Source organism: Eumetopias jubatus, unplaced genomic scaffold (genome assembly GCF_037043125.1).
Source record: "Eumetopias jubatus isolate StellerSeaLion01/CBP00866 unplaced genomic scaffold, mEumJub1_p1.0 scaffold_10, whole genome shotgun sequence".
In the NCBI taxonomy this organism is placed as follows: domain Eukaryota; kingdom Metazoa; phylum Chordata; class Mammalia; order Carnivora; family Otariidae; genus Eumetopias; species Eumetopias jubatus.
Window position 1 is genome coordinate 105,291,569 of NW_028274816.1, and position 17,739 is coordinate 105,309,307.

Genomic DNA, 17,739 nt, shown 5'->3' on the forward strand with positions numbered 1-17,739 from the left:
TGTCAGAGAGAATTTAGTGTTTGTTCTGTCAAACACCTGCTGATAGGCCCCTGATTTACCTTTCTGAGAACATTTCCCTAAAAAGGCTTATGATGATGACTCTTTCCTCTGTCCCTTTGAGGTATACATGTATTTCCTACAACTCAGGAGTGTCTGTCTCAAGGACCTGAAAGCCATTCCTTTGAAATGTGATCATCAGGAAGGATAGGACCTGTCTCCCGGTCTCTGCGGGAGGATAGAATCCAGACTTTGATCATCGCCAGCTAGAAGGCACCCCTGGCCTAATTGCATTTACACTGGCCAATCCTTTGTCATTTTTCACTTCTCTGACTACTGGAGCCCCTGCTCACCCCTCCCTCCTTCCTTGAGATGCCCCGTCACCTCTGTGCAAATCGAACCAAGCTCAGCTCTTCCCCCGACTGTCAGTGGTTACTGAATAAAATCTGTTTTCACCCCTTTAATGTCTGGCTGTGTTTATCTTTGACACCTAGCTCCCTGGCTGGCTCAACAGTCTTTCCCTTCTCTGGTTTATTATAAACACATATGCATACACACCCTAAACCACCCTTTATTCAGAAGATTTGGGAAATTTGGAGGTTATAAGTATTCTTGACCTTTTTGCCCCTGGCAACTCAGGTGTCCCCAACAGCTATTCAATGGCTAAATTAAAAAAGACCATTTTTCCCACTCTTTGGATGGAGAAGTTGGGGTCCGAGGGCCCAAAGTGGGTGAGGTGAGGACTGACACCTCCTGTCCACCTCCCTCTCCCTCTGCCACCATTGTTGGGCCCCAGTGTTTCCCTGCTTCTCAAGCTCTGACCTTTACTCATCCAGGGAAGTAGGTCCCTGGATTTACAAACCAGGTACATGCTGCCTCGCCCCTTTCCCGAGATGAGACGTGTGGCCACTGGGCCCATACTCCTCCCCTTTGCCCTATGCCCGCCGTATCCTCCAGCCCAGACTGGGAGTCCAGGTCTGTGGGGGGCTGCCGCAAGCCCAGTGGTGAGCAATGCTCCTGTGTGTCACCGGACTAGACTGAGATAGGCTTGAGAATGGGGCGCACTATTCCTTCGTCAGGCCAGACTTGAGCACCCGCACACCCATCTTCCCAGCTTCTGAAAGGCAGCCACAGTCCTCTGGACCCACAGCTGCTTTGGGCCCTGCACATACTGTCCCCAGAGCACAGCCCAGGGCCAGAACTCCGGACTCCCCTAAGCCTGGCCTGAGCGCCCTGGCAGTGAGGACCCACCAAGCCCGGGCCGCAGGAGGGGGTTTCTAAGAAGACAACAGTCTTCCAGCAGAGAATGCCCCAACAGGAGCAAAACCAATCTGAACCATCTTCCTGCCAGGGAGTTGGCACCCAGGGCTGGGGGAGGATGCTGGTCAGGCCACCGAGGGCCTGGTTCCTATGGGCAAAGAAGTTAAAAGATAACTTTGGAATTTGGTCTGTTCAAAACTCTGTTTCGCAAAATATGTGCGAGTAGAACACGTATGTGCTGGCCAGTCAGGTGCTGTGTTGCTCCGAGTGGAAAGGGGTGGGGAGGGCAGTGGACCTTGTATTTAAAAATCCTCAGTGTGTGCCTGCTTTGGCTTTATTTGGAATGGGTTGAGGTTCTCTCTGGTACATGGTGTCAGGATGAGTGTATTTGTTTTAACTTTCACACCCTCGAAATTAACTGTGGAAATGTGGAGGGGGAGGGGAGAAGAAAAGGAGCAAGGTTGGAAGGGCTGCTATAGTTCAGGGGTCCCCTCTGGTCTTGCCGTACACACACACCCCCCTCCCAGAGAACGTGTGACTTGCTCTGGGCACATCCATCAAACCAGAGCCCCCGGGCTTGGGGGCCTATTGCTGCAGTGAGACAGGGTGAGGGGCTAAGGGACAGCTAATGAGATCCGGAGCCTGGGCCGCTTCCCGTACATTCTCCTTTGACGGAAGAGAAGCCGAATGAAGGAACGAAGTCTCCAAACTGAAAGGGAAGGCACTTGACCGAGACCACACAGCTGTGGTAACAGAGCTGGGATTTGGACTCAGTTTTGGTTCGGGTGGGGGAGCAGAACTTGTTCTCTGGTCCCTTCTAACCCTGGTCCCCCACTTCCACCTCTCCTTGGACACTCATCAGTCTGGGGTGGGTGGAGACCTGACCGCGGATGCTGGGTGCAAAGGTCAACACTCTACGCCAGAGGGGGACGGGGACCACACAGTTTTCAGCCTGATTGAAGAGTGTAGGTTTTTCCTTTTGGCACTGGGAAGCAATGGATGTATTTGAAACAGGCATGAGGCAGCCTATCTCCTCTTTTAAAATATCACCCTAAAAGTCAGCATTAGAACGGAAGTGCCCCAGGGGGCTTCAAGGCGATAATCCAGGTAAGGGTTGCTAAAGGCTCAGCCTAAACCGGGGCCAATCCAGAGAAGGAGCCAGAGCTGAGGCATCTGAGACGGAATGGACAGGGCGTGAGGATTAAGGCAGAGGGAGGCCATGGGATGTTTAGTCCGGGTGAATGGGTAGCTGTGGGCCTTCACTGAACTCGAGCATATGTGTTTTAATTTTTATTTATTTATTTATAATATGGGATGGGGAGGGGCAGAGGCAGAGGGAGAGAGAATCCCTTGAGTGGGGCTCAAGCTCACGACCCCGAGATCATGACCTGAGCCGAAATCAAGACTCGGACGCTTAACCCACTGAGCCACCCAGGCACCCCGAGGTTACGTGTTTTGTTTTGTTTTAAAGATTTTATTTATTTATTTGACAGAGAGAGCGAGCACAAGCAGGGGGAATGGCAGGCAGAGGCAGAGGGAGAAGCAGGCTCCCCGCAGAGCAGGGGGAGCCCAATGTGGGACTCGATCCCAGGACCCTGGGATCATGACCTGAGCCGAAGGCAGTCGCTTAACCCACTGAGCCACCCAGGTGCCCGAGGTTATGTGTTTTTAAATGAATGGTCTCAGGCCAAAGTTTGGGACAGTCTTTATTGGAGCTTGGAATGTCACTGCGATTCACCTTCCCCAGAGGCAGACCGTGCGGAAATGAGCCGCAACGGTGGCGGACACCCGGCACGGGCCGTCTGGGCTACATGGGGGACCCTGCTCGCCTGCAAGCAGTTACACGGGCACACACACACATGCACATACTCCTACACAAACTCACACTCACACGTGCTCACTCACTCCCACGGGGTCTGAGGCCAGGCGCCCTGCCTGCTCCGTTGGCTCCCTGCCTCTGGGACAGGCCTCTTCCACTCTGGGGGGACCTGCTGAGCTGCGACGGAAGGAAACCGCTCGAGGACAAGGCCGAAGGAGGCGGAAGCCGCAGGCATTTAGCAGTTTGGGAGAAGGGGATCCAGGAAGATGGGAGAGATTGCCAAGGACCAAGCAAAGGGAGCCCCGCCGGGCCAGGGCATGGGGCAGAAGATGCTGGAGAGGGGCATGGGAGGGACAGGGGGTGGAAGAAAATGCCATCTCTTCTTCTTCACTCACTCCAACTGCACTGCTGGGGCCAGAGCCCTGGGCATAGGAAGCCTGGGGAGCATCAAGGGGTCCCCTGTGTCCTAGGAAGGCACTAAATGGGGAACAGATCCTGGAGAGCCTGGAGTCTCCCCCAAGTACCCCAAGGGGGACAGAAGGGGAAGTGACGGAGCAAGAAGGGGCTTACATGCTGGTTGTCCAGGGAAACAAGACTGGGGAAGCACAGGTCCTGCTTCCCACCCCAAACACGGGGTGGGCAATGGGCTGAGAGGCAGCCCCTCTGGCCGGCAGAGGGGACGGAGCCAGAGCTGCCCCTTTGGTCTCCAGGGCAGTGAGCGGGGGAGCCTGGCCCCACCCGTGTGTCCGTGGTGGGGCAGAGGCAGGAGGGAGGAATCCGAGCCTCCTGCCCCCGGGGGCCGGGGCTACCAGAGCACGGCCCCGTCCAGGTTGCCGTAGCCTGGCTCTGCCCGAAGCCTCCAGTACGTGTTGTTTGTCACCCACCACTCCTTCCCACTGCTGTCTGTCTGCCGCCTGGGGGAAGGAGAGGGGTGAACAGGCAGAATTAAGGCCAGGGTTCCCGGATGCTGCCTCCCACAGCCGCGCCCACCCCCACCCCCCATGCCCCTGCTCAGAGCAGGAAGGCGCTAGGGGAGCTGGAGGGGAGCCTGGATGGCAGAGACCCTGGGAGAGGGGAGAGGTACCTAAAGAAGCGAGCCTGGTGGACGATGTTGTTCTCCTCCATCACTCTGCGCCTGTCCCGCTGAAGCTGCTCGATCCTTCTCTTCTGGGCCTCAGCGGCCTGTATGTTCCCCTCCTCCAAGTACCTGAGCTTCCAGACGGCAGTCAGCGGAACTGCCCCCTCCAGACCCAAGGCCTCTATCCCCTGCCCAGCTCTGCCCCCACACAGGACCCATCTCCCTGAGGCAACTCCAAGAAGGAAGGGCAGGCCCAGCTCTGTGTGGAAACCCATGTCGGGGAGGGAGGAGCCCACAGTTCCAGGGTGGGGCCTGCCGGACACTGACCTCTGGTCTGGCCGGAGCCGCGTGTCCGTGGAAGGCAGTGACCGTTTCAGCTCTGCCGTCAGCTCATTCAGCTCCAAGGCAAACTGAGTGAAGCCGAAGTTTCGCTCATGGTCTGGGGGCATTGAGTCTGGGGGGAAGGCAAGGGGCTGGGGCAGGTGGACCGTGCCAGAGCCACCCTCACCCCTGCCCAGCCCTCCCCGACCGCCTCACTTACTGGGTTTCCAGATGCACTGACCGCCGGGCAGGGTCCCCCGGTAGAGCCCCTCGTGCCACTTCCCAGAGAGTCGGTGGAGGACACGGCCACTCCGGCTGAACACAGCACCCTGCACCTCGTGGATGTTGGAGCTCCAGTACTTGGCCTGGGGTGGGGGTGGGGGTAGGGCACTTAGGGGCGTGCCCCTCCCCTTCCGCCGGGTGAGCCGCTGGGGGTGACCAGGCAGGGTCGGGGGGCGCGCCCACCTTGCAGAAGGTGATCTTGCAGTGGCAGGAGCTGTCTTGCGTGTTCCGGATGAGCACCTCCCCATAGTGCTCGATCCAGCGCTGGCCACTCAGGATGTTGTGAATGCACGACGTCACCTTGTTCCACTCAAAGTGGTCCCCGAACCTGAGGGAGACAGAGCGGGGGAGGGCAGCTGGCCGGCCCCGGGGTGCAAGTGCCACCCCGAGCCAGGGAGCGGGTCGTGGGGGTCTGTGGAAGGAGCACAGGCGTCCTGGTTCTGCCTCTGCCGTGAGGGAGGATGTATTTATCAAGCAGAGCAGCCTTCGCAGAAAATTTTGAGCCAACACGTCTCCACTCATTTGATAAATCTCCTGAGGGCCTAAGTCATGGGAATAAATACATAGACAGGGTCCCTGCCCTTAGGTGCCAGGGACCAGGGTAGCTCTATTCACATATATTACCCGGTTCACTTCCCACTTCTCCTGGTACTACTCACTACTCTTATTTTATTTTATAGAAGAGCAGACTCAAGGCCCTGGGGCATCAAGTCTCCTCGCTGCTTGCATAATTATTAAGTGGCAGAATCAAGACTCCCAGCCAGGACTTCTGACTCTGAAGTCCAGGAGCTTCCCGCTTGTGCACTGGCCTCTAGCTGACGCCTGGCCCATGCCGGTTAAGGCCCTTCCCTCTCTGGCTGCAGTGCCCACTTCTAAAATGACATGAGCTAATGAGGGTGTTTCAAATGTGGTTTGTGACCGGTGCTGAGGTCAGTTTAGGGTTCTGTGGGTGTGTGCGTGTCTGGGTGTATCCGTGCTTTGGCCTGAAGTCTCAAATGCATTTCTTACTGTGAGTCATGGTCAAAAAAGCGTGAGAGCCACTGCATCAGATGACCCTGATGAGCCCTTCCCGCTCTACTATTCTAAGATTTTTCACCTTTCTTTATACATAACACTGTAAATACAGGTGTAAAATGTACAGACACTGCCCCGGCTCAAGCAGCCTCAGGCCAGACCTTTCTAGAACTGTCCCTACTCCCTCGCCACGCCAGCCTGGAGGACAGCCTGTGGGCCCGGCCTGGCTGCTGAGCACTTAGGACTACTCACCTGGGCAGGCTGACATTGACTGTCCCCACAGGCACAATCTCTAAGGATTTGCCCCAGAACTTGTTCTTCCACTTCATGTCTGGAGAGGGAGAGGGAGAAATGAGACCAGAGAGTGTTCTAGCACCGCCCCCACATGCCTTTCACCGCCACGTCCACCCCACCATGCCCCCCACTCCTCACCTTGCCAGAAGATGAAGTTCTCAGACTCCGCATGGCACGCCGAGATGGGGGGGTGGTGGGAGACCTTGTGAGCAAAGAAGGGTTCTTGACGCTGCCCCTGAGGACCGTGGGGTCTGCTCCTGACCGCACGGCTTCCCGAAGCCCCTGACCCCCATTCCCAGTTCCCCTTCAACCCAGAAGACCAGTTAGTTCCAGGTCTCTTGTCTCTTGTCACATTCCTCCTTCTCATTCACGCCCCCGAGAGCCCCAGAACCCCGGTTCCAGCCTACGAACTCGGCTAGCAGTGACGGCTGGGGCCTCCTCCCGCGCCCTGCCTGGAAGCCAGCCCTGCCGAGGACCCCCTCTCCCCTCACCGTCTTGTCCCTCACCATTGTCACAGCCTCCACACCACAGCCCTGGAAAAACCTGGCCTTGTCCTCCTTGGAACGGCTCCATATCTGGAACTCGGGTATCCCACGGCCCACAGCCTGGCCTCTCTCCCCATTCCCTGTGGCCCATGGCGCCTCCCGAGACGTCCGGCTGCTCTGCTTTGTGGTGGCCCGTCAGCCCCAGCTTCACCTCCGTCCCCCCTGGTTGAGATTGCTCTGTTACCTGCACCCTCTCACCCGGCGCCCTTGACAACCCGCGCCACCACCCTCCACAACACTTGGCGTCGACCGGCCTCCTCTGTGCCCACCCCTGGCTCCCTGCTCTTTAGACACAGCCACTGGGCCGCAGAACACACGCAGCACACACTGGGAACTTCTCCTTCTACGCTGTGTCCAGCCCCGGGCCCAGTCCTCCCCCGGGGACCAACATCCAAACCATCCCTTTCGCACCACATTAACCCCCCACAATCAGAGGGAGAGCAGAGGTGGCGACTCCTTCCACCAGCTTATGGCTCGCACCCTGACTCCAGCCCCCCTCCTCCTCCTGCCCCCTCGCACCCCTTCCTGCGGGCTCCTCCCTCCCCATCCCCCCTGCCCTGTAGTCTTTCCCTCTCCATTTCTCTTTCTCTCTGAATAGAAATATCTCCTGTTTCTTCCACCTTAAACAAGAGTAAACCTTGCAGCACCTGGGTGGCTCAGGCGACTAAGAGTGTCCGACTCTTAGTTTCGGCTCAGGTCATGACCTCAGGGTCCTGAAACTGAGACCTGCGTACTCAGTGCAGAGCCTGCTTCTCCCTCTGCTCCTCCCCCCTGCCCTTCTGTCCTTCTCTCTGTCTCTAAAATAAATAAATAAAATCTTTAAAAAAAAAAAAAAAGATTCCACCTTTCCAAGGGAGGAATCCGTCATGTCTTTTTTTTTTTTTTTTAAGATTTTTTATTTATTTGAGAGAGAGAGACACAGCGAGAGAGGGAACACAAGCAGGGGGAGTGGGAGAGGGAGAAGCAGGCTTCCCGCTGAGCAGGGAGCCCGATGCGGGGCCTGATCCAGGACCCTGGGATCATGACCTGAGCCGAAGGCAGACGCTTAATGACTGAGCCACCCAGACCCCCTGGGGGTCATTTTCTACTGTACTATTGGACTATGTTAACTTTTCACTATGTTTTCAAAAGCACTTAAAATCTAAGGTGCCTGGGTGGCTCAGTCAGCAGGGAGTCTGCTTCCCCTCACCCTCTGCCCCTCCGCCTGTTCATCTTCTCTCTCTCTCTCTCAAATGAATAAATAAAATCTTTTAAAAAACCAAAAACACTTAAAATCTAAACAAATCAAAAACCTGCTTCAACTCTTTATCCCCACCTCTGGCTGAAACCCTCTCTCCCTTTCTTTCCCTCCAGGTAAAATGTTTTGGAAACAACTTGCATTTGTCTCTATTTTAATTTAATCTAATTTTTCTTAATTTGTTTTTTTAATTGTTTTTTTGAGAGAGAAAGCTCACATACAAGGGAGGGCAGAGGAGCCCCACATAGGCTTGATCTCATGACCCTGAGATTATGACCTGAGCTGAAACCAAGAATCAGTTGCTTAACTGACTGAGCCACCCAGGTGCCCCTAATTTTATTTTTTTTTTTAAGTAATCGCCACGCCCAACGTGGGACTGAGATCAAGAGTCACATGCTCTACTGACTGAGCCAACCAGGCACCCCATTTAAGTAGCACTTTTCGCTATTTTACTTCTTTTTACCACACACCCGCTGTAGTCCAGGCTCGGCCCCCAGCCTTCCTCTGAAACGTCCCTCACTCAGTAAACCAACGACACTTTCTGAAGTCCTGTGGACCATCTGCCCACCCCCTCACCTCAGAGCTCCTCCGCCTTCCCTGCCATCTCTCCTGTCCAGACCCTCCCCCCGAGCAGCCTGTGACATCACCCGTCCTCTAAGCTGGTGACTCCCAGGTCTGTCAGCCCCACCCTGTGCCCCCCAAGGAGCTCCATGCCCAACGTGGTCCAGGGCCTACCGGACACCTCCCCCTGGAAGGCAAGCCCACATGGATAAGGAGTCGCCCTAATTCAGTCACTCTCCCCTCGTCCTTTCCATCTTGCTCACTGGCATGGCCACACAGCCTTCGAATCCCCCAAACCAGAAATTCAAGGCCACCTCCAACTTCTCCCTCCCGTCGACAACCTCCCCTATCCCTTACGCGTAACAACATTCTGTTGACCACCAAGTCCTGTCAAGAGTGACACACACAGCTGCCAAATCCACTGTCCACGCAATCCGGCTGCTAGCGGCCAAGTGCAGGCCCTCGGCAGCTCTTACAGGGGTGACCTTCTCTGACCCAACCGCACGAGACCGCCTTAGTGCTCTTGATAGAGTGCAATTCGGAGCCTGTCCCTCTACGGCCTAAAACCCTCTGACGACTCCCCATTGCCTTCGGGATTTGAGAACAACCGCTTCAATTACAGGGCTCCTCAGGGTTTGGCCCTGTCTGTTCTTCCAGCTGCGTCTCTTACTCTTCCTAAACATGCTCCATCTGTTCCTTTACACTGTCTGGAGCATCCCGTTCTCCATGCCCTCCCAGCCCGTACTCCTGGTGCCCGTCAATTCCTCCCTCAAGACAGCCCAAGATCAGCCCCCAGAGCCTGCCTTCCTGGGTGGGACTGAAGAGCGGCCTGTGAGCTTCCAGGCTCCCGGATCTAGAACATGGCCCCCGTAACTCCTTGGGTCAAGTCAGCCCCGCACACTCGGCAAGGGGCTCCCTGGAGCAGAGAGCCCTGTGCGCCAGCACCATGCGGCCCAGTGCCTGGCGCCGCGCTCTCCCCCAGGCCCCGACCCCTCCAAAGCCCGGGCGCTTCCCGGCCCCAGGCCCCCATGAGGCCCACACCTGCTCACTGATGAAGCGGAAGCCCCGGTCAGGCCGCTCACACTCATAGGTCTCCCCCAGGACGGGGTTGAAGGGCTTACAGCCTGCTCGGTGGTACGTGGATGAGTAGGCAGACACGGCAAAGGCCGCGATGTACACCTGCAGGGGGTAGGGCAGGGAGATGCCGCTGGGGGGGCAGGGCGTCAGAGAAGGGGGGTGCCACCCCACGGCAGGCAAGGACTGGGGGGCCCGAGGTGGAAGTCCGGCAGCGAAGAGGGGGCCGGCCGGGAGTTGGCGGGGTACCATGCGTTCGCAGGGGTCAGCCGTGCGGCTGGCCTGGTCCAGGAGGCGGCTGTACTCCAGCTCCTCGCACAGCCGCTGCAGGGTGTTGAGCGGCTCGTTGAGCTGCACGGGCATGGACACCTTGGACAGGTCCTTGCCGATGTTGTTCCGCAGTATGTTCCACAGGCTCACGTCGGCTCCCGGCCCACTGGCTGCTGGCAGGCAGCGGCGACGCGGGGGCCCCGCAGCTCTCCCTGGAACACATGCCCCTGGGGCCCACCCGGCCACGTCACTCCCCTTCTGGGTGCGGCACCCAGACCTAGCAGGTGCACAGGCCAGCCCCGAGGCAGTGACCCCCCCACACACACAGAGGGCGTCCTAGATAGACTCACTCCCAAGGCCCCTCTGGACTCGGGGCAGGGTGGGGCAGCTGGGGAACCAACAGCAGACAAGCTCCTGGGGGATTTAGGGGGGGCAGTGGGGCCGAGAACCACTCTGAGAGGGTGGTCCCCATTGCTGGAAACCCTGCACCTCAGAAGCCCTTCCTGAGCCCCCCACCTTTATCTTCAACTCCCCACCATAAACACAGAAACCGATGTCAGGATATAGATTATTCGGCCCATTTTATAGATGAGGAAGCGGGCTCCAAGAAGTAAAATGACATGTCCAAAGCCACACTGGTAGAGTGGCAAGGTGGGAGCTTCTGCCTTTGAATCAGGCCCTGTGCGAACCTTCTCAGGCCTGAGCCTGACCCACCCCCGGAGCCACTTCTGGAACATTCTGTAGCTCACAGCTTAGCCTTCCTCATCTCCTGGGGTCACTTCTGGAGTCAGCACCCAAAGCTGTCAGCCCACCAGTCACCCCAAGAGACTGCCTCCCAAGGGGCCTTGGCTGTTGTCAAACACCATTTCTACCCGTTCCCCAGCACCCCCATGGCTGCACACCCAGCAGGCACCTTTCTGATAGTGCTCAGCTCCCCTGAGGTCCAGCACCTCCTCGGACAGGCTGGTGGTGATTTCACTGGTGCACGACTCTTCCTCCTCTGAGCCCTGGGCCGGGACAGATGAGAGGCTGGGCAGACTGGGCCTCCCCGGGCAGCTGGGCAGTGCCCAGGGCCTGGCAAGACTCTGCCCAGCCAGGCCTTTGATGGGAAGGGGGAAGACATGTATTTGGGCAGAGGCGGGGCGTCTGAGCCCTAAGACCGGCATCAGGGAGTGTGCCCTGCCACTTTGGGAGGGGCACGCCTGGCCCTCTCACTTTGGGGAGAAAGCTCAGGGACTTGGTGGTACAGAAGGACAGGGCAGCAGGGCGTTGCTGAGACCCCGGGTCCGGGGCAGGGGTCGGGGGAATGCTGGGGCTGCCGGGCTCTCAGGAAGATGGCGGGTGGCGCTGAGGCAGCCATCTTGCTGGAGAACCAACGGGGATAAAGCACATCGAACCGGAAGAACGGTCCCCAGCGGAGATTTCTGAGCAGGGACACAAACCCAGCAGGTCCGGATGTGTTGCCAGAGATAGCAGCCGAGGCGTTAGAAAGGATTTGGGCATCTACAAATTCTAGTCTCTCTGGACCCCATCCCAATTTTCCCAGGGTCCTCCCCACCACCTCACCTCATTTTCAGAAGAGCTGGCAGAGAGGAGAACCTCACAGGCATCAAAGAACTCTGTGTGGGAATCAGCGAGAGACAGGACGCTGCTCTGGGACAGCTGGGGGGTCAGCTCCCGCCCCTTCATGTACAGAGCTTCTTGCTGGGGGAAGGACGGGTGTCAGGCAGGGGAGAGAACACAGTGGAATAGGAAGGTGTGACAGAAGGAACTGGGAGCAAGGAGACACAGGTTCCCCACAGCCGCTCACCCCGCCTGGGCGCTGACTCTGAGCCGGGCTCCAAGGCTTCCCCGTGTGTATTAACACAATCCATCCTGACGCTCACCCTATGCGGCAGGTGCAATTATGACCCCCCCCCCCACTTTGCAGATCAGGACACTGAGGCTCAGGGTCACAAAGCGGGCGTGGAATGGAGCTAAACCGAAACCCATGGAGCCCGGCCCCAGAGTCTGTGCTCAGAACACCTAAGTCCCAGCTCAGCCAACCCACAATCCGCAATTGTGGGAGCCTGGGCCCCCATCGGTCAGATTCTTTGAGTCTCTGTTTCCTCCACCATGAACTTGAGGGTAAGGATCATGGCCTCATAGGACCCCAAACTAAAGGTAAAAGCACTCTGCACACACTGGCCGGGCAGGAATGACCACGATGAGGTTGCTGACAGTGTTACATGAAAGGGTTGGAGCTGGGACTTCTGGGCCCTGTTTTGGATCTGAAGACCAACGGTGCCTTCACTTCACTTCCCCGAGGAAGAAGGTGCAGGAGAAAGGGTCCCCACAGCCCAGCCTGGCTCCTACCTCCTCAGGGTTGAGGGAGCTGAAGGAGTCTGCAGTGGTGTCCGAGGAGACGGAGAGCGAATGGAGGCGCCTCGGGCCAGCGGAGGCCTCGGAGACCTGCGGGGAGAGGGTGAGGGGCCAGGGGCCAGGAGGACCAAGCCCTCCCTACCCCACCACGCTGATCTCTGCACAGACTGCCTCTGCCAACCACTCTCGCCCCGGACCCAGCTCTGCTCTCTCCCCCAGGCCTGTGGGCCTCGGCCTCAAAGCCCTCTCCTCGACGGCTCCCCGGTCCCTGAGCCTCACCCCCATCTGTGACAGCTCCGAACCCTGGTGCAGGTCCCTCAGTTGGTCCCACTCGGCGGTCAGGGCAGCCAGGACGCTGCTGAGGGAGTTGTGCACTGTAGGGGCAGGGGCAGGAGTCAGACTCCTCTTCCTCGCCCTCCCCTGCCTGCTCCCTGCCGCCCCTCCCGCACGCGCTCACCCTTCTGGGCCAGGGCCCAGAAAGTACGCTGCAGGTGGGCATAGTCTGGAGGCGGCAGCCCGCGGGGGCCTGAGGGGTCCCGGGACTCCAGGTAGCGAGACAGGTTGGGAACAGAGCCATGGAGACGACCAACCTGTAGGTGAAGGGCAGGGGTCAAAGGTGACAGCCTCCTTCAGGGTGCCCCACCCGGCGACTTGGAGTCCACGCCCCAGCTCACCCGTCCAATGGTGTCATCCTTGGCAAAGCTCTGTGTGCACCACATGCGGCTGGTCCGTTTCCCCTTTCTGGGTCTCTCGGTCGTCACGGAGGCCTGGCACATGGGGCGGGGTGGGGAGGTTCACTCAGGGAGAAGGGCAGCAACCACGAAAGCCAGGAGAGAGGCAGATGGCCCCGGAGGGGGGCACAGAGACATCTGACATCACAGAGGAAGAAGACGGACGCCCTAGTAGATGCGTGGGCACAGCAGGCAGGGGTCGGCCCCAAGGGGCGGAGACGCGACCCTGAGACAGTCTGGACATGGGCGGTGAGTCAGCTAGGCCAATGCGTGGCTCTCCAGGGAGCTGCAGTGTATTAAGGGGGCCTGGGCATGTGTCCCAGGGAAGCGGTGGGCCCACAGGCGTCAAGCCCAGTCCCCTGGGCAGGCCCCTGCCTCCTCCCGCCGGCCCTCACCTGGTGCGTGGGGATAACTGGGGCTGAGGGGATTCGGTGCAGAGACTCCAGGCTCTGGAGGAGTCTGTGTAGTTCCTGGAGCTTCCCCTGACACTCAGACAGCTCTGCGGGAAGAATGAATGGGGAAGTCCCTCTCCCAACACTGACCAGGTACCCCAAAGTCTGTCCCTCAGCTTCCCTTCCTCCTCCAAACACTTCACCCGGCAGCCACAGAAACCCTGACCCTGGATCCCCCTCTTCGGCTCAGGCGCCCAAAGCAGTTCGCACGTCCCAGCCGGGGTCTGGCCCCACACCAGTCTCCTGAGAGGGCTGGCACCCCAACCCCCACTGTCTCCACAACACACCTCAACTCTGCTGCCTCCGCCCGGACTGACTCCTTCTGTCCCCACAAGCCTTGCCCTCCCCTCTAAGACTGGTGCTCCCCAGGGCGGGCCCAAGGAGACCCTGTCGGCTTGGAGGCCAAGGCTGTCTCCTCCAGCAGCCCAGGCTCCCGGAGGCAGGGTGGAGGGGACAGTCCTCCTCCTTGTGACTGCTGATGCCACCTAGACCCAACAGCACGGGCCCTGCCCACAGAGGCGCAGTGCCACGGGCCCCTCACCGTGAGAGCAGCGGTCTAGCCCATCACTGTCCCTTGGCCAGGAAGACACCTTCTCCCGAGGTCCAGCCCCAGGTAGAGCCGAGGCGCTGGTATCTGCTGGAAGCTGGGCACCAGGAACCTGCGGGGTGCGTCAAGGGTGAGGCGGGACAGTGCCCACCTCCCTGGGTCTCATGATTCCCTGAAGCCACCACCCCTGGGTGCCCGTGTCACCTGCCCCCACACAGGGCCCTTCTTACCTTCCGGTGAGTGGTGCCGGGCAGTGAGCCTCGGGGCATGTCCAGGCGCTGGGCCAGGCGGTGGGCACGAAGCTGGGCCACCCAGCTCTGGAACAGGTCCTGGGATTTGATCTGCAGAGGTGATGGAGATGGGGAGGGAAGCGTGAAAGGAAGGACTGCTTCACTGGGGCAGGAAGTCGGGGCTCTGATCCCCAGGCAAGTGGTCTCCCCCTGTGGTCCCCAGCTTGTGCTAAGCCTCCTTGCAGGGAGGCAGAGCCCAGGAGTCCGAGCCCTTAGCTCTGTGCCTGTTTACAGAACAACCAAGAAGGCAGTTTGCCATTGGCCATTGTATACAATGGGAAAGCCCTTGCTGGCGACCTCAGGGACAGACCCTCAGCCGCCGCCCCTCTCTCTGGTGTGCCCTTGTGTCTCCGCCAGGCTGGGACCCAAGCCACCACTTGGCTCCCAGGAATGTCACCTTGAGGTGGTAGATGTTATCTTCGGTGTCAAGGTCAATGCGCTGGGCCTTTTTGTTGATGGACATGACAGACAGTCGGACGTCAATGGAGCCATGAAGCTTCCCCTTGGTGATCTGGAGTGGAGGGTTAGCAGGGGGGAAATGGGACTGTTTTTAGGCCCCCAGGGACCATAGAGCCAGCATCTTCCTGAGAGGACTCTAAGCTCAAGGGCCAGGCAGTGGGTTCACCCTCATCCCCGAGTCACAGCATTAACAGGGACTTGTCAGCTGTCCTCCTGTGCACAGAACACCCCACTACGTCAAGTCACATTCTGAACTCAGTGGAGTCACGGAGCCAGGAAAACTGCTCTCAGGAACCCGCAAGACCGAGAAGGCAAACACCCTCTCGGATAGCGAGCCTGAGCGCGTAGGCCTTCGGTTCCTGTTCCCAGCACAGGAACGGGACGAGAGCATGGATGAGAAAGCTCCCGCTTCCTGGACACTGATTTTTGTGCCAGGCACTGTCCCGAGGGCCCTTGCCAAGAAGACAACCCTACAAACGGGGCGTCGTACTCTCTCCATCTTAGAGATGAGGGAGTTGAGGCCCAGGGAAGGAACTTGCCCAAAACCCCACACCCAGAAATGGTGTAGCTGGGATCAGATGCTGCTCGGGTGGATTCCAGAAGTCCCCTGCCTATTCGGAGCATTCTGGGGCCACACGCATTCCCACGACCCCCAGCAGAGGCCCTGACTCACGTCTTGCCGAGTGGTTGCATAATGAAGGATCCCGTCCTCGAGCACAAAGTATCTCTGTGACGTGGCCCAGAAGGAACGAGAACCCAGGAGGCGAGAGGAAAAGTTATGGGGGAGAGAGCAACCACACACATGGACTTTTCTTCTTCACACACACAGCCCCTGCACTGCCCACACACTCTCCCACGTGCCCATCCCACCCCTGCATCTGGCCCCTCCCTTGGCCCTGCCCACCCTACCTTGTGCCAGCCCTTCAGAGGCCACTTCCTTTTCTTGAGCAGGTGGCCTTCCTGCCTCTCCGGCATGATGCTCTCTGCTCCCAGCCTGCTCCGTGGCTCCTCCACCACCTCCCACAGCTCAGAGGCCTGCCGTCCAGGACAGAGAGGTAGGAAAGCAGCTGGGAAGGTGACCAAATCTGGCCCCCACTTTTGGGCCAAATTCTATCCCCCCACTGCCTGCTTCCCCACCCTCAGACCTGCTGGGCACTGCTTGGCTTTGCAGACTGAGTGCTCTCGGCCAAGGAGTTAGGGACCCTCTCTTGGAAGTCCATGGAGAAGGGAGCGGCCACTCCCTGCCCAGAAGGTAGAACGGCGTGCAAGGAGAAGGATGTCACCTTGTCCTGAGGGGACCCTTGAAGCAAGAGAGAGAACCCATGAGCACAGACCCTGCTCTCACCTTCCCCACCTCCCACTCCTCCTGCATCATCTGAGATAAGAGCTCACCCGCATCTGCTCACCCGCCAGGACTCTCCGAGTCCCGTCCCTTCCCCACCCTGGGCCGGTTTCCCTGCCCACACCCTCCGGCTGTGGCCACTGCTCAGAGAGGTGAACCAGCTGAACTAGCACGCAGCCCGCAGACCGGTGCCAAGAGAAAACCACAAAAGTCCGCCCAGCCCCACCTTGGGCCCACACTCTCAGGCTCTAGGAAACACTCAGTGCTTTCTCTGCAGGATTCCCTGGGGGTGATCAGAGATGAGGCATGGGAGTGACAAAAGAGGCTCTAAAAAAGGACAGAGGAATTCAGAGAATGGACAAGCAAGATCTCAAACCAGCTTCTCTTCCTTCAGGACCCCTGGACATCCCTCCACCCTGCCGCCATCATGGGCTGGAGACCCCTCTGCCACGATGCCTCTGCAGAGTGCTCCTAACCCCTTCATCCCAACTCCCCACCAATCGGTCTCCAGATCCCCTATCTTCTCAATGGGGAAACTGAGGCCTGAGACAGCCCTCTCCCCATTGTTCCCTGTGCCTCTACCCTAGGATGCCCACCTGAGACCCTCAGACCCCCGCCAAAGCCTCCCTTCTAACATCCCAGTCCTTGGGGCTCCTGACAAGTACCACCCACCCGGACAGAGCAGGGGACTGGGCCCATGGAGGCACCGTGTGCAGGAGAAGAGGTGGCCAAGAACATGCCAAGGTCCACACAGGTCCCGCAGCAGTGCCCACAGGCGCCCTTGGCACCAGCCCTGGCCGTCCTGGCTCCACGGGGAGATCAATAATGCATGCGGCTCTGTGTGTGTGAGACAGGGAAGGGACTGGAGGGGCGAGGCTGGCCCGAGGCTGGGCAAACAGCTCAGATCTTCCAATGGAGCCAGCAAGCACCTGAGGAGCTGAGGCCAGGAAGGGACAGCGACGCGGTGGGGTCGTGGTGGCCAGGGACGGAGGGGCCCGGAGTGCAAGAGGCTGACCTGGGGTGGGGGGTGGGGGGTAAAAACTCCTGCATCTGGCCATTGAAAGTTGCCAAACTCTTCCGGTGTTTGGGTACCTCTGTGCCCTTTTCCTGGCCCCGGATGCTCCTGGCCCCTCGCTGCTGGCGCATGGAGGGGGAGGCTCTGCCAGGAGGGGCTGCGGGGTTGAGGTGAGCCAGGTCGGTGCCCCATCTCCACTTCCATTCCCACCCCCGTCTCCGGAGAGGCAGACCCGCTAGCCTCAGGTGGGAGGAAGCCTACCCGGGGGGTGTCAGCTGATGCCAGCGTGGTCCCCTTACCCCAGGGTCCATGGACGCCCGTGCTCCTTGGCCCGCGCACTGCTCTGCCTCTGAGTCACCGTCTCCGAGTGGCCCGCTCCCTCCTCACGGAGCTGAGCAGTGGCAGCAGCTGCTGCAGGAACCAGGAAGGAAGGAGACGTTGGAGCCTCCCCTCCAGCCGGATCTCCCCACCTTCCCCCCCTCCCCGGCCCCTCCTCCCGCTAAGCTCCGGGCGGCCGCTCAGCTCTGCCCCCCTGCTCCCGGGAGGACTCAGGGCTGGGCGGACTCCCCAGCACCGAGGTAGCTTGGGAGTGGGGGCAGAGTCCCCACTGGGCACAGTTCCAGACAGATCACGGAAGACTGGGGAGCTGCTGGCCTCAAGCCAGTGGTGGTAAAGGGCTTACTCGGACTAGCATGGCCTTGACCCCAGTGAGTACCCAAAGCCATGTCCTTATTAACCGCCCCCCTCTCGTTTTACATCTGAAAATAGATTGCAAAATTTGGAGCCAGCA

At 59.0% G+C, this 17,739-nt stretch overlaps 1 protein-coding gene across 5 annotated transcripts; it reads right to left on the minus strand.

Moving 5' to 3' along the window:
* Window positions 1–2,945: 2,945 nt before the first annotated feature.
* On the minus strand, window positions 2,946–17,395 carry OSBPL7 (oxysterol binding protein like 7). 5 transcript variants are annotated; one of them, XM_088028297.1, is made up of 25 exons: window positions 17,249–17,395; window positions 16,642–16,771; window positions 16,161–16,261; window positions 15,738–15,892; window positions 15,502–15,627; window positions 15,266–15,319; window positions 14,531–14,644; window positions 14,074–14,184; window positions 13,838–13,955; window positions 13,240–13,343; window positions 12,788–12,880; window positions 12,571–12,703; window positions 12,393–12,487; window positions 12,108–12,203; window positions 11,319–11,456; window positions 10,666–10,759; window positions 9,732–9,979; window positions 9,450–9,587; window positions 6,204–6,267; window positions 6,024–6,102; window positions 4,941–5,085; window positions 4,696–4,840; window positions 4,482–4,608; window positions 4,161–4,283; window positions 2,946–3,990 (listed from the first exon to the last, which is right to left on the minus strand). In XM_088028297.1, exons 4-25 carry the CDS (start codon window positions 15,810–15,812, stop codon window positions 3,882–3,884), a joined length of 2,529 nt encoding a protein of 842 aa, XP_087884423.1. In that variant the 5' UTR covers window positions 15,813–15,892; window positions 16,161–16,261; window positions 16,642–16,771; window positions 17,249–17,395; the 3' UTR covers window positions 2,946–3,881. The 5 variants fall into 5 exon arrangements, with proteins under 5 accessions (XP_087884423.1, XP_087884422.1, XP_027945593.1 ...); XM_088028296.1 differs by having other exon boundaries at window positions 16,607–16,771; XM_028089792.2 differs by lacking the exon at window positions 16,642–16,771.
* Window positions 17,396–17,739: the final 344 nt, after the last annotated feature.